This window comes from Camellia sinensis, chromosome 10 (genome assembly GCF_055761805.1).
Source record: "Camellia sinensis isolate YWXY chromosome 10, ASM5576180v1, whole genome shotgun sequence".
In the NCBI taxonomy this organism is placed as follows: Eukaryota; Viridiplantae; Streptophyta; class Magnoliopsida; order Ericales; family Theaceae; genus Camellia; species Camellia sinensis.
This window is the reverse complement of record NC_138970.1, coordinates 4,123,475-4,143,822: the sequence shown is the minus strand read 5'-3', so window position 1 is coordinate 4,143,822 and position 20,348 is coordinate 4,123,475. Positions and strand designations below refer to the sequence as shown.

At 33.5% G+C, this 20,348-nt stretch overlaps 1 protein-coding gene across 1 annotated transcript; it reads right to left on the bottom strand.

Annotated features, from left to right (window-relative positions):
• Positions 1–15,129: 15,129 nt before the first annotated feature.
• On the bottom strand, positions 15,130–15,810 carry LOC114260505 (uncharacterized). Its single transcript, XM_028200647.2, has one exon. It carries the CDS (start codon positions 15,808–15,810, stop codon positions 15,130–15,132), a length of 681 nt encoding a protein of 226 aa, XP_028056448.2.
• Between the last annotated feature and the right edge of the window lie 4,538 nt (positions 15,811–20,348).

The window sequence follows — 20,348 nt, the reverse complement described above, 5'->3', positions numbered from 1 at the left end:
GAATGTTAATCTCTAGCCTTGAAGTTTGGTTGATTAGAGCATGAAATTAATGGTGTTAGGTGGATTTACATGGGAATTGAGCTACAAGAGTGGAATTAAGAGTGAATTCATGCATGCGTGTGCATTTCTTTACATTTTGAGCATGATTTCAAAGGTTTCTTTCATGCATGTGTTAACCTCACTTACATTTTGGTCATTTTTCATGTTTTCCAATAAATTACCAAGTTTGATTATGTGTTGGAGTGTTTGAATTCAAGGAAGTTCTTGCATGTTGTATTAATGACATATTCATAGAGTTTGTGTTGGAATTTTGTATAATTGGCATGTTTTTGGGCCATGATTTCTTGAAATAATGCTTTAAACATGTTGCTTTATGAGTTACTAAGTGTTTTCCAAAGTTTTGGGCCTAGAAAATCAAGTTTGATGCATTTGAAGTTGAGTTTGAGCTTGGTGATCGAATCTGGGATTTCCAGAAATTTGATCCACGCTCTAGCGGTGGACTTCACGCTCAAACGTGCACTCTGAGTACATGCACCTCCGCTCGAGTGTTTAAGGTTACGCTCGAGCGTGAAATGCATATACCCAGAAGTTTGTATGTTTTACAGTCCGCTCGAGCGAGGTTTTGAGTCTCACGCTCGAGCGTAGGTCGAGCGCCCGTCGAGCGTGAAAATCGTGCATCCAGTACTTTTTAAGAGTTTACAGTCCGCTAGAGTGGAGAAAGTCACGCTCGAGCGGAGCTTCATTGTCTACATGTCCGCTCAAGCGTGGACCTTATTTTCAGCAAGTTTTGAGAAATATTTTCCAATGCATTCTTGCATCCTCATTCCATCCTAGGCATTCCTAAGCCATGTTTAAGATTCCATAATGAGGATTAAAGGTTAGAAACACACTAAGAGCCAACGAAGTAAGTTATGTACAATTAGAACGTGTGTTTTAAGTGTGCGTCTGTTATGTGTTATGTAGGTCACGTGCCGCGTACCGTTGACCAATCTGCTCCGTCTATCTATCTCAAGGCCAACTGTGAATAATAACGTAGTAAAGTTATGTTCAACTGTATTTATTTTCTGCGTGATAAATAAGATCTGTTTTTTTGAAATGCTATGTTCTGTACAATGAATGATTGTCCAATTTCTGATATGTATTCGTGACATCCTTAGCATCATGTGATATCTGTTGGCTGTTACCCGATATCGGAGGTTCCATCATGGAACTTAATCTGTCTGCACTCTGTTACCCGTACCGGAGGCTCTATCATGGGGCTCAACGTATTTATTCTCTGTTACCTGGATCCGGAGGTTCCTTTATGGAACTGGTTATTCGTAACCCTCACGTGCCTGTATCTGTTCTGTATCTGCTCTGTTAATGCTAAGGGATGTATCACGTATACTTAAGCATACCTCATGATTTCTGTATATGATTTGGACAAATTATGAATTTGATACGAAACTGAATTACGATTTCTAAATTTATGCGGACTCATTCATTGAAACTCCTTTACTCTGTTATTGTTCACTGAGCTTTCGTGTACAGTTTATATTATGCATGTAGGTGAGCCGGCGCGTAATTAGGGCCAGAGTTGACGGCCTTCATTTCTGTTTTTGTCAGCCAACCGTTGTGCCTCCCAAGGAGGTTCCGATCGAAGTCTAGTTGCATGGTTGTTTTTGTACTTATGCTAGTCTTTGTCTGTTTTGTAAAGTCAGGTCTTGGGAATTACACTTTTGTAGATGTTTTGTAAATATTGATGTCCTTCGACCGAGACGCTTATGTATATTCAAGTTTTGAAAACTTCTGTCTCATGTATGTTATCATAGCTCATTGGACCTTGTCTATTCTGTATAATTGCTTCTGTAGCCCCTTACTATGTGCTTATCTGTTAAGAGGCCTTTGGTAATCTACGGATTACTAGCCCGTTACGATGCTAAACCTACAGAGGCGGGTTTAGGTCGTGACATATGTGTAAGAGTATGATAGCTAAGCCTCAATCTCGACACATTTATAGATTACGATACGCATCTGAGTCAAGACTATTTGATCTCACATAAGTCAAAAGTTTTGAGATGATTTTTGACATTGCATATATGAGGTTGAGATCAATTAGATAATAATTTTTGTGCTTTTAGTTTTGACCGAGGTAGCGAGTATCTATTTGAGTTATTTTAGAAAACTCTGTGAAGAGAAATGGATGTTTAGAAAATTGATTATTCCTAGTACTTAACAACACAATGGTGTAGTAGAGATAAGGAATTAAATATTGTTAATGTTAGGTAGATGATGGCGCAAAATGTTCCCAATTGGGAATTACACTAATTTGTTGCCTATATCTCTAATTAAGTGCCCTTCATATCAAATTTTACACTCCATTTGAGTAATGGGTTAGTGGAGAGCCATCTATGGGCGATCTGTAACCGTTAAGCAGCTTATCTTTATTTTACTTCTCATAAAGTTACGAAATTAAGACCTAGGGTTCCATAATGCATTATTGTATGCTGTCATGTAAATCCTCCGAGTCATGTGCATATAGGTAAGCAACTTTGTGGTAGTGTAATTAAGTCACATAAAGTTTTCTTAGTAAAGGTGACGCGAATAAAGTTTTGGAACTCTGTAGGATAGAGAATTCGAAGTATAGCGCTTTATGTAACCTAGTTGAGAATGGAAAGAAATTTGCAATATCCTAGGGACAGTGGAAGCGATGTGCCTACTAATGGATTACTCCATTAGAGAAGAATACTCTACATTCTTAGTTGCGTAGTAGCAAATGTGAAAATTTTTCACATCATCACTGGGTGATTGAGAGGGAAACATTCATGATTGCTCTGCAAGATGATAAAGAGCCTAGGATAATGCCAAAGGCTCTAGTCCCCTGTTTTTAGAAAGTGGATCAATGTTGCGCGGTTTAAAACAAAGTCTTTGAGGATTAACCATTTCTATAATTTGGTTGACTTTCCATTATGACGCGAAACTGTTCTAAAGTTATACGCAATTTGGACAGTCATTGTTGAGGCATAAGGCTCGCTAGATATCGAAAAGTCGCATCACTGAGAAAAGTGTAGACCATGAGAAGACTTCCTCCTAGAAAGTGAGGTTATTTCAACTTAGGCTATGATTGACATAAGTTCGGAACATTGATTTGTGGACATTGTAAGCCAACTTCTCATTGGAGAATTGGATAAGTAGATCCGTAGGGATTTACCTTCTGTTTTATGGTGAAAAGTTAGGAGTGCAAAAAGGTTGCTAGTTCCAATAAATCTTTTACAGCCTAAAACAGTTATCTAAATAGTAGTTCTTAGATTTCGTCAAGCCATGATAGGCCAACGATGATCGATGAAGACCACTAAGGCATGATCAATGGTCCAAAAGAAGTTTTTCCTTACTTAGTCATTATAAGCCAGGAATTTATAAGGTTGCCGCCACCTAGGGTGGGCAGTCCTCTACTTTAGATATGATGGACATAAGTGATATAATTTATATGCTTGGATGTACGATCCTTAGGGATTGTTTTGGGAAAATTCCCGGTTTGTCTTTGATGACTTACATAAAGAATATCCTAGAATCATTCTAGATGCAAAATTGCAAACCCATTGACTTACCTATCGGTAAAAGTCAGAACCTTAGCTATTGAGTGAATCCTTGGATTGTTTTTGGGAGAAACAGATAATCTATATTCCTTGATCTTTTTTTTTTTTTTGTGGGACCCTCAAGTACGCTGTGTGGGCGTATTTGACATGATAAGTGTTATCTTTGGTAAATGGTCAACTGAGTTGTTTAGACATTGACCTTTCTCATTAGACTGTAGATAGAATGCTTTACTAGTAGTATATAAATTTGCCCTTTGTAAGATTTAATGCGCTAGTTGGGCGCATCCAGAATGAACGCAAATTGGTCACCAAAATATCTTTAGAGAGGTTATTGCGCAAGAGGTAGTGATCTTGAATTACTTCATGTGAGGCGCACATTGTAGATTCCGTTGTATATACTTATCGCAAGAGGTGTTGATAAGACTTATGTTTGGAATCTAGAATTGTGCAACCTGTGGTCATGTTTTTTAAAATCGATCACTTATTTGTTGTGAGATGGTGGGATGTTAACACTATTATGGTTTGTGTCATAATGATTAGCAGATGATGATGTCAGCAGGCAAGATTGGCTCACTCACACGAGCAATCGCCCTTAACGCTTGGGAGCCAGTAAGGATGAGACTAGTGGTTTATTTTTATTGGGAGCCAAGAGAGGCTTAAATTATTCACTATGTATGTCGCCTTGGTTACAACCAAGATGAGGTCATGATAAGGACCAAACATGGATGTTAGTACTCACTTTCCATGTTGTGTCTGTTATGATTAGCCAGATGTGAGATCTCATTTGGCACCTAGAAGGCAAGCAAATAAAGAATGGGTTAGGAGCTAGAAAGCGACTAGACTAATATTTGTATGGTGTATCGAGTATGACGTCACTCTTTTTGGAAGAGTTATTCCACCATAACATGTATTCATACTATATGTGCTTGGCGATCGAGTAATGAGGTAAGAGAATGGATCCCTGTTTCCTCACCATGTGAGTCTAACGTGTCATTATTGATATGACTTTCATTTATGTACCCTTTTATGACTTTTGACTATGTCATAAGGTAAGGGGTTAATGTTCTGCTACTTTGGTATGTTGCCTGCGGTCATGTATGATTCGGCCTTAAGGGACATCACTGGGAAATAGGTCAATCCTAAACTAAATGGCATGAGGGCAAAAACAAGATCATCTAGTATTACACCACTGTTGTATATTCATTGCCGGCAACTCACATCGCTTTGTATGAGAGGCGGATTGAGTGTGAATATATTGCAAGAATTGAGAGGGTCAAACATGATCTTTTTGAGGGATTAGAGATATTTTTTGGACTGGTGTAATTAGATGGGTCTGGGGTATATGAGACACTATTTCTATTCTTTTTGGGTTGATGTCTCTATGCTAGCTCATTTTGAGTTTCTAGTATAGAGCTCCTACATGCAGGTGTTTCTTAGTGGTTGCACGGTGCATTGGCTAGTATAAGATTGTTTATTTTTTTTAGGGAGATTCAGATAAAGATGTGGTTGTATCATGCCAACTCATGTGGGAGTGGGAGATGTTAGAAATTGGGCGCCCATATGGCATGACCCATGATCCTTTTGAACCTTATCTATGTAAGTTTTGAATTTGAATTCAAAACCTATTTGGATAACCCACTCTTGATATCTATATCTATCATATCAACTGATATGGATAGATTGATATATATGGTTATATATCTGATTATATATTTGAATAATATATTGATATCAGATACGTTATGTGATTTTTATCCATAACATTTTTTATATACTCTCTCTAACTCTCTCTCATTAAAAAATAACGATCGAGCTTTTTGTACTGTGACTTGTGTGGGTGATAATCATATTGTGGTATCACTCCACTGTTGGGTGTTCGTTGTTTGTGTTTTTTAAAGCACGTGATTTACTCACAAGATTCTTCGCTTCAGGTTCTATCACCTAAGGTATGATCTGATAATTTTTACTTGCTGCATTATACTTGTTTTACAATCCAAATATCTCGGATTCTGGTACTTCCTCACCATATCTTGGTAATACCATAGTCATCTCGATATCTAGCTCGTCCATGTGGCACCTCAACCATCACCTCGGCCATGTGGCATGGACCTAAAATTATGTCCCCACAACTATCCCCTAGGTTCTATTACCTCGACAACCTAAGGTGATGAAACCTATATCGTCTGATCTCTCAACATGTCGGTTAAACAACATACTAGAGATACTCTTCCAACCGAGATTATGACTCGTCGGCGTCAAGAAATAAGGACTCAAATGTCCATTCGTCAAAACTAAGAACCAAGAACCAAGATTCAAGAATCAAGATGATCCTTCTCGTCTTGCTTGCTGAATATTGGCCATCTATTCCTACTAAGTTCGCACAAACGACGCCAAATTGTGAGTGTTAATTTCTAACCTCACAGCCAAACAAAGAACTTAGCTGGAGAGCACGCGGCAGAATAGATTAAACCAAGTATTTGCACATAAGAAAATGAGAATATCACGGTGGCTCGTCTACCCGGAAGCACTCCGACGATCAAGTCAGTCAATAATCTCACGAGATCTCAACTTAATAAATCACTGCACAAGTAAAAACATACCTTAGACCCCATGAAGGTGCCTTAGTTTTATAACCAATAGCGCTCTCGTCCCCTAGAAGTCTCACTTTATATGATTCAAGTACAATGCTTATCTCGGACTCTTAGTTAGATATGGATGAATGCCTCAAGAGTCTCATCCGTATCCAAACTAAGCGCCTCACTTATCTAGGACTCATGTGCTTTATCTAAATATCTCGGATTATGGTATTACCGCACTATATCTCGGCAATACCACAATCATCTCGGCAATACCATAATCATCTCGGCAATCTAGTTCATCTACATGGCACTTCAACCATCACTTCAGCTACGTGGCACGGACCTAAAATTATGTCCCCACAAAACATAAGAAAATAATTTAGACCAAGAGAAACGTAACTAGACAAAGAAAAATTTATGAAAAAGTGTCTTAAGAATATTATCTAAAAAAAGGAAAATTCTAATATACATCCCTTTAAAAATGGTGTATCATATGCACCAGTAATTATGTAATTTTTTTCCTTAATTATGACTAATTTTAATTATGATATTACTTTAGTTAGGATTCATAAGTTCTTTAGTTATACCTCGTATTATGTTCAGTTATGATTTTTTTTTTAGTTACAATTCAAAAAATTAAAATTATATCAATTTTTTTTTATTATTATTTTAACGTGCTTATGGTGTTTCTCCTTAAAAAAAAAAAAAAATATATTATAAAATTATACTTGGTGAGGGTTGACTTGAATTCATAATGAATGGACAATTCATTTTTTTTTACAATAAGGTCCCTTTGGGTAAGAGGTTAGAAGTAACTATTTCAACTTCTAATAATATTATTTGAGTTACGGTATCACTCTATTTTTTTATAAAAAAATTATATAAAATTAAAAAATTAATTTTGAACATACTTTTCAAAACAATTAGGTCTCGTTTGGGAACCTTCTATTTTAGTCAAAAGTCACTAAATTAGCCAAAAAATCAATAACCTATACCAAAAAGTTAAAGATTCTCTTTTCTCTCTACTTTTTGCACATCCTTTTGTAAAAAGTCAAAAAATCATCCCAAACATATTAATTTTTTTTAGTTCATATTTTAATTAAATAGTCAAAAAATTATTAAATTAGCATGTTTCTAAACAAGGCCAATAAACCTAGTTGTTGACTTTCAGAGTAACAAGTGTTTGGAACTAACCAGACTGGAAATATGATAAAAAAATTTAAATAAAAATAACTATTAGAATATTATCTAAAAAAAGTTATGAAATTATACTTGGTGACATGTGGATTGACTTGAATTCGTAATGAATGGACAGGACAATTCTCATTGTTTTCTACAACAAAATCACAAGGGTATGTCGGTTTCACCCATATATCTTTCATCCAAAACTATTTTATATATTTGAGAATAAATTGAAAACATTAAACACCTGTGATGGGGTTTTGGAAAGCTGTGATAAACAATTAGCTTAACTGTTGACTTTCGCAATACGAAGTGTTTGGAACTAACAAGACTGGAAATGTGATATATGAGTGGAATTTGTTAAGTTTAACTGTTGACTTTTAAGTTTTGTAAATGTGACCCCACCCGCCTTGATCTTCCCTCGTGACAAAATAACTATCTATGTACAATCATATATATATACATATATATAGTGCATATTTTATTTGGAAAATTATAAAAAAAAATAGTTACGATATCATGGAATAAATAATTTGTATATTAGGTTGTGCAACTAAATAGTTGTTTGAGATATATTATGTAAGTGTACTTTTTTTAACTTTTTTATTAAAAAATAAAGAAAAAAAATATGTATGTTTGGAATAATTTTTTAATTTTTTATGAAAAGATGTATAATAAAATATTATAGTAAAATTAAAATGATCATTGTATCGTTTTTGACTTTTTGGGTAGTTGAATTCAAAGGGTAAAATAATAGTTTTGCTCTAGTGATTTCCTCCACAAGCTACTCTTGAATAGTATACACTTTGTAATTTTTTTAGTAACTTTTTAATTTTTTGACTTTTTTAATTTATCCCAAACAAGACCTAAATTTTATACTTTCATTTCTTTATAATTATTTTGAATTTATATCATTTATTACAATTGTCCCCATTTTATTTTATTTTATTTTTTATTATTAAATATTTAGATAAGTTTATGCACATCTTCACTAATCACGACATGTTAAAATATTCAATGCATATATAATGTGACATTATATATAATTAGGTCCTGTTTGGAGGGTGACAATGGTCTTGTTTGGTGTAATTGTTGAAATAGATTACAGATTATAGCTTAACAGATTATAGATTATAACTTTAATCAGAAGCTGTTAATTTGTTTGGTGTAGCTGTTGGATTATAGATTTAAATTGCTGAGTAGTGTTTGTTAAATAAGCTGTGAAGTAGCTTTTTCAATTAACTTTTATTTTTTATTATTCACTATTTGTCTACATTTCTCATAAATAATAATAATAATAATATTCTATAGTCCATTTGGGTCTTTTTCTATTTTAAAAAAAATAAAAAATAAAACAATCTAAGAGTATAACCGTGAATTAACATGTCCACAGCAGAAGCTGATAATCAGAAGTAAAGGGTGAACAGTTTATCAGAATCAGTTTTTTTAACTTAAAATAAGTTGTTAGAATCAGAAGTTGTTTGAAATCAATTTAATCAAAAAGTCCAAAATAACTTTTTAAAAGTCAGAAGCCATAAGTTGACTAAAAAAAACTCACCAAACACCCCTAATGCAAAACACTCAATCCCGTGACTCTTTATTTTTCTTTATATCTTTCTTTTTTTTTTTCTTTTTTTTTTTTTTTGTAAAAAGTCGTAAAAAGTCAAAAAATTTACTAAAATAACTAACTTCTTAAACACCCTCTTAGTAATTGACTCATGTTATTATGCATGAATAAATAAAATATTTTTTTTAAATAATTTGTATGTGAATTATGTTGGACAATCTTCACTGTATTTAAATAAATTAAATTTTGTTGTGTACTAAACAACAACCAGAATATAAAAAAATAAAGGAAATGAGAGAATTTGTTTGATTACAAAAATCAAACTCGAAATAAAAATAAATAAATAAAAACAGATTTTATTTTGTTACAAAAACAAAATTAAAATCTGATTTAAATAAATAATAATAACACTGAAAATAAATTAAATAACTTACTTGATTTAATTTCTTCGAATTATAATCTGATCAAGTCCTGTGTTTGACACTGTGTCCTTAAGACAGATTCGTCCTCTCCACGATACTTTCAGAATTTGGACGTCTATCTCCCAGGATGAAATGATCTACTACAAACAATAGCAGTACTACAAATTGTTTGCCTTACGAAAAATTGGAGTAAAATCCAAATGGAAGGCTAGTCTATTTATAGATGTAAAGGTGGCTGTTGGTTTTGAATTGAACAGGTATGAAACCTGTTGGTTTTGAATTCAAACAGATTTGAATCTGTTGGGTTCATAATTTAAACAGATACAAAAAACGGGAAGGACCCTGTTTGGATGTACGGTAAAACTCAGACTAGTTTATTTCGGGAAGGGTCCTGTTTGGATGTACAGTAAAACCAAACCTGTTTATTTCCGGTTTCATTTGAATTATGGATTTTATTTTATACAAAATAAAATTAAATTCAAATGTTTTTAGCCCAAAAAGATTAGTATTGGGCCGAACAAGCCCAACCTCATACCACGCCCCCAGGCCCTGGGCAACCCGCCCGAACGGACGGCGGCGCGCGTGGTGATTTTTGGATCCAATGGGTTTAGCCCATAACCTCTCCCTCTAAAACATTTGGGTACCCCTTGAGGCACACCCCAAGTACCAAACACATGTTTTATAAACCCATTCAAAACTTCCCACCAAATCAATGTGGGACAAGCCATTTTACAACCTTAAAGAATTTCCACCAAAACTCCATTTCCATGGAGTGCACTTTAACTTCAATTTTCCATTCACTCGGTAATGGTTTTGAGCAACCAAATATACCACGTGAGTCACAACGCGGCATAAAATGCGTTACCACTTTGACTCGTGAAAATCGACCCACGGAGCCCATCTAAAAAATAGACCAAACTTAAGAAATTTTTTTTGATTTTACCCAGAATTTTATAACCATTTCCAACAAATTACAATTTTACAAATAAATCGGTTAAGCTTTATAAATAATTCTTATAATACTAGATATTTCTGACTATTGATTATTATTTTTAAAGTTATATGAGCTGCCTGTATATATTGAATTATGTATAAGATTTGTATGAGTTCCTTATAATTTATGAAATATAAATAATCTAAATAATATATTTTTTAAAATTATTTGAAAACTAAGAGATGAGTCTGGTCCATTTGATTCTCTTTTGAGATTGTAATTCTAATTAAAAAAATTAATATGTTACAAACATCTATCAATATTAAGTGGATGAGAGGTCTTTAAATCAAGATCATGGATTTGACAAATAAAATTCTTACCATATAAGTAATGCATATTATGTGTATATTTCTCCTTATCATTATTTTATCAGCAATGATTCATCTTATTAATTTGGAAGCATTAATTGAGCACTAATGAGATAGAAATTCAAAAAAAAAAATCTAAAGTCAAAACATCACATCAATGAGTGGAACCCACCCGCTAGAGCTCATAATTTAGAACTCCCAAACATTTTTCTTATTTTATATATATATATATATATATATATTTTGAATTAGACCAGAGAGCTAATATGTAATAATATGAAAATAGAGAAGAATACTGTACAATTCTGGGTGGAGACCATTTGGATTTGGACCTTCCCCCAGCAGATGCGTCCGGAAATCCCATAGATCTAAGGCTATGATTTGTCGGTGCCAAATCTGTGAAAATATCATAGCCTTTTTTCATTCTTATTTTGTTTTTATTTTTAAAAATCTTTTATGTTTTCCAGCTGAGGACTGCACTCACTTGTTTTGTATTAGTATTGTCTACCTACTGATAAACTTTTCTTTTACTTTTTTTTAATTTTTAATTTTAAATTGTTTTAGAAAAACGACTGATAAATATCTTTGTAAAAATTAAAGTGGGCAAACAACACGAACCGACATGAGTTGGATTTGTTTGGCTTTTGAAACAGCGTGACATCATTCTACATCTAAAAATAATTAACTAACTTGACTCAGTTAAATTCTCGAATTAGCTTAATGATAATCCGGCCTTACCGTGAACCAATCATATATATATATTTCATACAAAATTTTATATATAGTATATATATATATTTTTTATATATAATTGGTGGTGACAATTTGTTAAGGTAAACATTTACTCCACTCAATCATGTGAAATAATATTTTTACAAATTTCATTTTCCTAATTTTTTATAATAAATATTTATAATGTTTATTATAAAAAAAATTAAATTGGAGTGGAAGAATAGTTTTCACCTAGTTTACTCAAATTAATTGGTTCATGGATTGTCAATTCGGTTTTGAGTAATAACAATAATAAATTAATTAATTAAAACAGCCACCTAGTGGAGATTACTGACATCAAAATTGGAAAAATTATTGGAAAAATCCCATTTGGGAGGGTTTTAGACCATGAGATCCTTCTTTATTTTTGATACTCTTAAAAGTCTCATTTTGTTGGTAAAGTTATCCGGAAGATCCCATTTGACTGATTTGGGGCGGATTGTGTGACTGGTTTGCCCTTGGTTCTCTGTGGTAACTTATTTGTCTAGTATGACAATCCCATTGATTACAATTCTACTTTGCGAAAGACTATTTGTGGAGGGCAAGTTTCTATGTGTATTTGAAGGATGTGTATGTATGTTGTAATGTTCAAACACAACCACATTACATCGTCCCCACCATACAGAAAAAACAACAATGCTGGGACCCCCAGCACCTCGTAGGGGTCACCCCCACTAGGGGTCTGAGCCATTTTTCCAGAAAAAAAGTTCAAACACAATCACACACACTTCCAAACCCATCCCAATCCCCAACATCACACACACCCCCTCCCCATTCACCACACCCCACACCATCACCTATTACCCCACCCAACCCCATTACAACCAATACAAAAATGCACTGTCCCTCCTACATACCACACCCAGCAACATCATTCCCAGCCCCATCACATTCAATCCTACATACCACACACCACTCCCCAACCACACAGTAATATCCCTACCAACAACAACATTAACTACACCAAACCCCTCCCATCCTTGACCAACATTATGTACATCCCACCTAAATGAAAAACATGGATACAGTAACAACAAACCCACCAAACCACATTTCAAAAACATGACACCAAACACAAAAAAACACAAATACGTATACCGTTCCTCGGCATCATTATCGGATTAAAGGTGTTCACACCTTCACACAGCAACGCTAGCAGAACTATTTCCTTTCTAATCATCGTTGGTTACGAAACCGCTCACATTACCATTCACCGCCAACTGAATCCCTGCAAATTCGGAAACAAATCGCGAACAAATCTACAAATGTGGGTCGACTATGTGGTTGCCATACCAATACTCACATATGGGATTTCAGACCAAATCAACTACGATATATTTCCTGCAAAACCCTAAAATTATCATAGCTCGATTCGGAATGAAATTTACTGTTGAATTTTATGTTTTCCACAACTGGACTAAATGTTTGACAACGGACCCGCGATAGGAGGTGTGGGGGGTTGTTGCTTGGCTTTGGTGTGGAATATGTTCACCGGTCATCCAACGACGGGAAGACCTTTTCATCGTCGCACATGACCTGTTCCAATGTGGTTTGCTAGCTTGTATGTTTGATTAGCAATGTGGGCTTCACCCGAAATGGATGTGGATCTGAGGGGTTTTAAATTAGATATGTTTTGGCCCAACGATGGGGGGTGATGTGGGCAGCCAAAACTAAGGTACCAACCAATAAAAGACTATAGTGCATTTTTCTAAACGTGACCGGCCTGTAACATATGCAATCCTTATAGGTCAATTTAAAAAATTATACCTTATCGGCAAAAACGTAAATCACATCATATTGGGACTTCTAAGAGTATTACAAAACATTTGGGATTAGAAGGTTCACAAGTTAGCCAAATGAGATTTATAGGTCAATTTCCCATGAAAATTTGCACTTTATAAAATGGAATTTGTCTTATCTAAGGAAAATAATAAATTCATAACCATATCAATTTATTTATTTATTTTTAGACTGATGTGAGAATAGTCAATGATTTTAGGGCAAATTACATATACCCCTCGAGATTTAGCTAAATTACAGATATCTCCTGAGGTTTCAGAAATTACAGCTCATCCCTAATGTTTATATTCGCGTAATAGATTGACCCCTGCCATGAACTACACCGTTAGAAAACTATGCTGACATCACCAAAATGTATGTTGATGGACCATATTACCCCTAGGACCTTTTAAAGGGCCAAACAATTATTTTTTTTTTTTATTTTTTTTTTTTTGAAACACAACCAGACCCTTGATTTAAGCCATACCAAAGCACCAAACAATTTTTTTTTTTTCTTTTTTTGTTGAAAACAACCAAACAACCTGATTTAACCTAAAATCCCTTTGGTTTGTTGTTTAAAAAAAAAAATCAAACTTTTTTTAAAAAAAATAAAAACTAATTTAATAAAAATAAATATGAAGAAATGTATTTAATTTGTAAAAAATTATTTCTAACCACTCGAAAGATAAAATTATATAAAAATAATTATTATTTTTTATTTTTTTATTTCTTAACCAAATTAATTTTTAAATTTTTTAAAAAATTTCTAAAAATCAAACCATACATAGCCTAAAAATCTTTTGATAAATCATTTCTTATGTTGGTAACTTATTTAATTATTTGTTAATTTTACGACATTTTTATCATTTGATAAGTATTTTTCCATTTTAATTTTTCATTCTATAAATTATTAAATTAATTAATTTTGTATTCACAACTTATTCAGTTAATTTGTTATTTTTTGGAGTTTTTTTTTGGGTGAACAGTTATTTTTTGGGTAATAAATAAGTACTATGGAATCCTCTTCAACATGGAAGGAACAAAGAGCACTCAAGTAGCTTGAAATTGAAATATTAACTTAGAAATTTAGATATATAAGTCTGAAATATTAACTTAGTTATATATTCATGTCCACCAAAATAAACCTTGCAATACTATATTTTAGTTATAAATTCTTGTCCAACAAAAAATTTACAAGTCAATAAAAGAGTAGTAGCCCACCTAATTCAAAAACCTATGGTGAGCAAGGATGCATGCCTTCCGATATGTACTAATATGAAGACATTGTTAGAAAAGTATACCCACTAATTACACAAAAAAGTATACCCTAGTCTTTAATTCCTTCCAGCATCCCCTATACAAAAAGCATCGCATGGAAAATAAAAAAACAAAGAACAACAAATTAATAAACACAAATAAATAGATTTTAAGTATTATGCATGATGCAATTACATGCATACCTATGGTTCAAGTCATGCTCCACTGAGTTAGAAGTACCCCATCTTGTCCATGATCCTAAAAAATGAATTGGATTAGTTGGCCTAAAATTCCATGTGGAAAAATAAAACAAAATAACACAATCATTTGTCATTCACACTTACATCAACAGTGCTCCTCTCAGTAGCTGTGGACCTTCCAATAGTGCTCCTTTCAACAACAGTACCAATTCCTCTCTGAGCAGACTCATTTGTGCCCATTTTCTTACCCCTAATAGGTGCCCTCTAGCATGTCCTCTTATTGTGCCTAATCTCCTTACAAATGATGCACCTCACAGTGCATGATCTTTTTAATGGTGCAACCTTATCAACTTCTCTTCTCCTACTTTTTCTAGGTCTTCCAGGCATCCTCTTAAGAGGTGGAGGCTTCAACTCATCTCCAAGAACTAGACCCCATAAACTCTCATCATGCATTGGATGTATAATTTCCGCATATGCCTTAAAATAAATGTGTTTTTAGTACATTGTGTCACAATAGGTCTCCAAGTTCATCCTCTTATGAGTAATGCAAGCTTTTGCATGCTTGCAAGGGACTCCACTTATGTCCCATATCTTGCAACAACATGACCTTCTTTGTAGGTTCACAATATAAGACACCACACCTTCTACTACTTGATACTCTTTTTGTCCTGCAAAAGTCACTCTACAAAGCCTAGACTGAAGAATCACTTCATCCAATTTCTTCTTAATGCTAGGGGTTACCAAAGATTGCCATGAAGCTGCCTCTTCAAACCTCTTATGTAACTTGTTCATCAGTTTCAATATGATATTTTCCAACAATGTCAAGATAAGTTTACCCCTAACATTACCAATCCAATTATTAAATGACTCCACCATATTGTTGGCAACATGTTCACTTTTCACCCTATGATCAAATGTGTGTCTTGCCCATATTTCAATTGGAAATTTAGAAAGCCAGCTATGTGCTTCAGAAGATAACTCCAACATCTGTCCCATTGCAATGTTAAAATCCTTGACAATGTAAGCTTTAGTTGTAGACCAAAAGGCTCTTTTCATCTTTAAACCAGAGAATTTGCCCTTCAAGTTGTTGAAAATGTGTCTATAACACCTCTTATGAGTTGCTTGGGGTATTACTTGTTTCGTGGCTGGCTCAATGCCCTTTTGACCATTAGACATGATTATCAATGGCATGTTTTAGGGGCCATTACCAAAAATACTGTTCAAGTGGTAAAGGAAAAAGGCCCAACTATCTTTACATTCACTCTCCACCACAGCAATTGCAATAAGATAAAGACCATTATTTCCATTAAGACTAACTGCAGCTAACAATATGCCCTCAAATGGTCCTTTCAAATGACACCCATCCACAGCTATGAAAAGTCTGCAACCTTCTTTAAAGCCATGTTGTATGGCTGCAAATGAAAGAAAAATTCTTTTGAATATTGGTAAGAGATGAGGTAAGTTTGGCTTAGATAGTGGCTTTCTTTCCCTTTCAATTTTGACCAAACTACCAGGATTGGTCCTCAACACTTCTGCAACATACATTGGAAGTTTGGTGTAAGCCTTTGCATGATTACCCTCAATTGCCTCAATGGCTTTCCTCTTTCCTCTGTACAGTTGCATCCTTGTAGTCTCCAATCCATAATTTCCAGTTATTTCATCATGCATTGCCTGTAAAGTGATCCCAGGATTCCCTCTAAGAGTTTTTTCAAACTTCGTAGCAATCCCAGATGATGTTGCTTTAGTATTCCTTTATACTCTAACGCATATATGGTCAGGTCCCAATGTCTTAATCTTATATGTCACCTCATCAGGTAATGAAGAAGCATGAATTCTTCATTCACACATCGAGGAAGCACAAATGCAAGTCACTCTTTTCTTGTTAGTTTTTATTTTAATCAATTTAAAACCTCTTTCAATTGCAAATTCCTGGAGCACAGTCCTGAAGTGATACACATCATCAAATATCATTCCCTTCTCCAATGTTATTTTCTCCCATTCCTTTATTTCAAACATTTTTCCCTTCATATATATCTGTCAACATTAACACCTTGCATATCTTCTTCATCAGTAGAATATTTCCCTTTTATATCATCAGATTCATAGTCTCATATCCCCTCATCATTAGCCTCAATTGGTTCATTTGACCCATTACTACCCTCATCATTATCTGAAGTGTTCTCATCATCCTCATCACTAACGATATAAGCATTTTCTTCATCAGCATTTGCGTCACTAAATTCAAAATGCCTTAACTCAGTCCAATCAACATCATTGTAGTCATCCACATTGCTAAATAAATTATCAAATACTACCGATTTATTTCCAATGTTACTACCCACACCACATCTTGTACTTGTGCCACTACTACTCACGTGTCCCTCTCTACTAGTAGGAGTATTAGTTATGACAAATGAAGGTAAGGTAAAAGTTGATCAAGTTCCAGAAAAATATTAATCACCTTAGTACCAGAATTTGAAGTAAACATTTCAATGACATCCTGATCAGATTTAACCTCCATCTTACTCTTAGTGTGGGTATTTGTAAAGTACAAATTTAATCCCACACCAAAATTCCCAGGTACATTAGTGAGTGTCGCTTCACAAGCATCAGCCAACAATTGCATGTAGTTATACTTGTAAGGATTAACATTCAAAATGTGACTCACAGAACCATTAAAGTGTACTAGTATGTCATGAACCATGGGATCAACCATTGTCCTAAATACAAAAAATTCATCACAAAATTCATGAATATAAGAAGGCATCTACACAACAAGCTTACATTACAACATTAAAATTTTAGTAAATAAAAAAGTAGAAAATAAACCCAAAAAAACCACCTAAAATATTGATTGAAACCCAAATTTTAGAAAAGAAAGAGTAGAAAACAAACCAAATAAATTCCCAAAAATACTAATTGAAACAGACCCAAAATTTTAGTAAAAGAAAGAGTAGAAAACAAATATATAAAAAAAAATTCTCTAAAATACTAATTGAAAACAAACCCTATAACCCCAAAATTTTAATTAAAAAAAAGGTAGAAAGAAACCCCAAAAAAACCCTAAAATAGATTGAAAACAAACCTTTAAACTCTAAATTTTTTTTAACATGGTAAAATACAAACTCACAAAATTTCGTAAGCAAATAATCCTAAAACAACTTTTATAAAAAAAATCATAAACAAAGAATCCTAAACCCCAAAATTTCAGTGCTTAGTATGAGAGAGTAAAAATGGATCACTTACAGTGTTTCAAAGCAATATAGACATACAAATTTCAATTTTTTCTTCAATCAACGATCTAAACTTCTTTGCGTTGTCTCTTCTTCTTTTAGATCTACGCATCCAACGATAAACAACGATACCCTCACTTTTCCCTTTGCATTGCCTCTTCCATCCCTCTCTCAGATGAAGAAATGGAGAAAGTGAATATAAAATGCAATACAATACAAACCTTTTACAAGTACTGACCAGTCAAAGGGGATTTTAGTCAATTTACTATCTTGGTTAACGGAGTTAATTGTCAGGGGGCATGATGTAATTTTCGAAACCTTAGAAAAGTATCTGTAATTTAGCTAAACCTCGAGGGGTATATGTAATTTGTCCATGATTTTAAAATGTTACTGTTGGTTATTGTTGTCACCCTAAGCTAAAAGCATCTAATATAAAAAGTTAACAGTTGGTTTTTGTCACCTTATAATTTTTATTTTTATTTTTTTGCTAGAAGAGTAATTTTCCAATAATAAATTTTATCAACTTAAATAAATTTTATCTTTTAAATGCCAAACAATATTGAGTCTTGACATAAACTTATCAAAATATTAATAAAATAAAAAAGAAGAAGAAGAAAGTCATAAGTACCTCATAAATTGCACTGAATAAGTCTACAAATTAGTCGAGCTACAGGCCTAATAAGTTAACTGATTTAGATTTAGAATTAGGAACTAGAAGTTTTGGAAGGACATCCAAAATTTCAAATTGGTAACTAGGGCTATAGTCTAGTTCCTAATTTAGAATTAGTCTTCTTTCCTGGACCTAGCATGTCAAGTTGTTAGATGTGTTTGTCAAGTAATAAAATATAATGTTGCTAGTCTTTAAGATCGGTCTTGATACAATGATAGTGGTATTCACCCAAAAAAGGGTCTTGATAGTGCAAGAAGAAATTGACTTGAAAACTCACACCATGTTGCATTATTGAAGGTTAATGTATCGTGGACGCAAGCTTTTATCCCTAATGTTAATCTTTAGTGTGTTGATAAATGAATAAAGATATTTATGTATTGTGTGTTGAGTGAGAGAATGAGAATTGTGTTTGGATTTGTAGATTTAGAACGAAAGAATTTGACATTAGTCATTCAAGAAAATTATCTCAAATTAAATTTGATGGCATATATATAGATTCTAAGATTGAATTTGAAAGTTTTGGCAAGAAATATTTGAAATAACTACGTGAAAAAAAATTCTCTCTTTTTTTTTTTTTTTTCTTGTACAAATGGTTTTGAAAAAAATATGAGAAGATGAAGTTGCATTACAAAATAAGTAACACTCAATTCAAACATCACGCTTAATAAGAAAGCACCTTATCCACGGAGTTGGGGTGCTTGTTGTGCATCCAACACAGCAGGCATTGCTGTACAGTTTTATGGACTTATTTCGGGATCTGTTTTGATAATCCAAACCGTTCATATTTTAGAGTACATCGAGTAGAACATACCTGTAAAAAATTAAATTAATCAGATATCGTTAACCCTTTCATTTACTCATATTTGTATACATTTTAAAACTGTAAATCACAATGTCATTTATTTTCTAAGATACAAATGTGAGTAGATGAAAGAATTAACGATATCCGATTAACTTTTTACGGGTATGTTCTACTAGATATACTCTAAAATGTGAATGATTCAGATCATCAAAACGGATCTCGAAATAAGCCCATAAGGCTGCACAATAGTGCCTGCTGTGCACCCAGCACAGCAGGCACCCCAACTCCCTTATCCACTAAGCTAACCCTTAATCTACTATAATAGTTAACTATTAAATCTTTCTTTTTGAAATTCATCTATTCAAAAAAAAAAATAATAATAATTGTTAGACTCATGTGTTTTGCCATTCATAAAGTTAGTTTAAAGTGTTGGGATTATAATTGAAAACCATCTTAACTCAAACTTCTAAGAGCATCTCCAACGGTAGTAGGCATTTTACCTATCTAAATATTTCTATAAAGTATATATTTTATTTTGCCTATCAACTGTTTTATGTTTTTACTCCAACCATGCTCTTTATTTTAGCTATTTATCCAAATACTATTAATTTTATAGAATGACACGTCAACAACAAAGATGGAGGGAAATGATCCTAATGATTGAATACATTTTGCCTAGTGTTGAAGGCTAGCTACATGTAGCTAGTGAATATGAATTGAGTCAACATGCCTAATCATATGCCTAGTGCATTGGAATTGAAAAAAGTGAATCACACTAGGCATTTTAACTAACAAGTATTATATGCCTAGTGCATTGGAGATGCTCTAACTCGTATTACATCCAATTCCAAATCTTTAGATTTGAAGTCTATTCTACCAAGTACAACATTGAAATAAGTGAGCTTGCAAGAAATTAGCTCAAATATGATGCATTATTAGTTTGCAAACCAACCAATTAATCTTAGACATTTTGCAATCGAAAGGTAGGTCACAAAGTGGATGTGCTCAA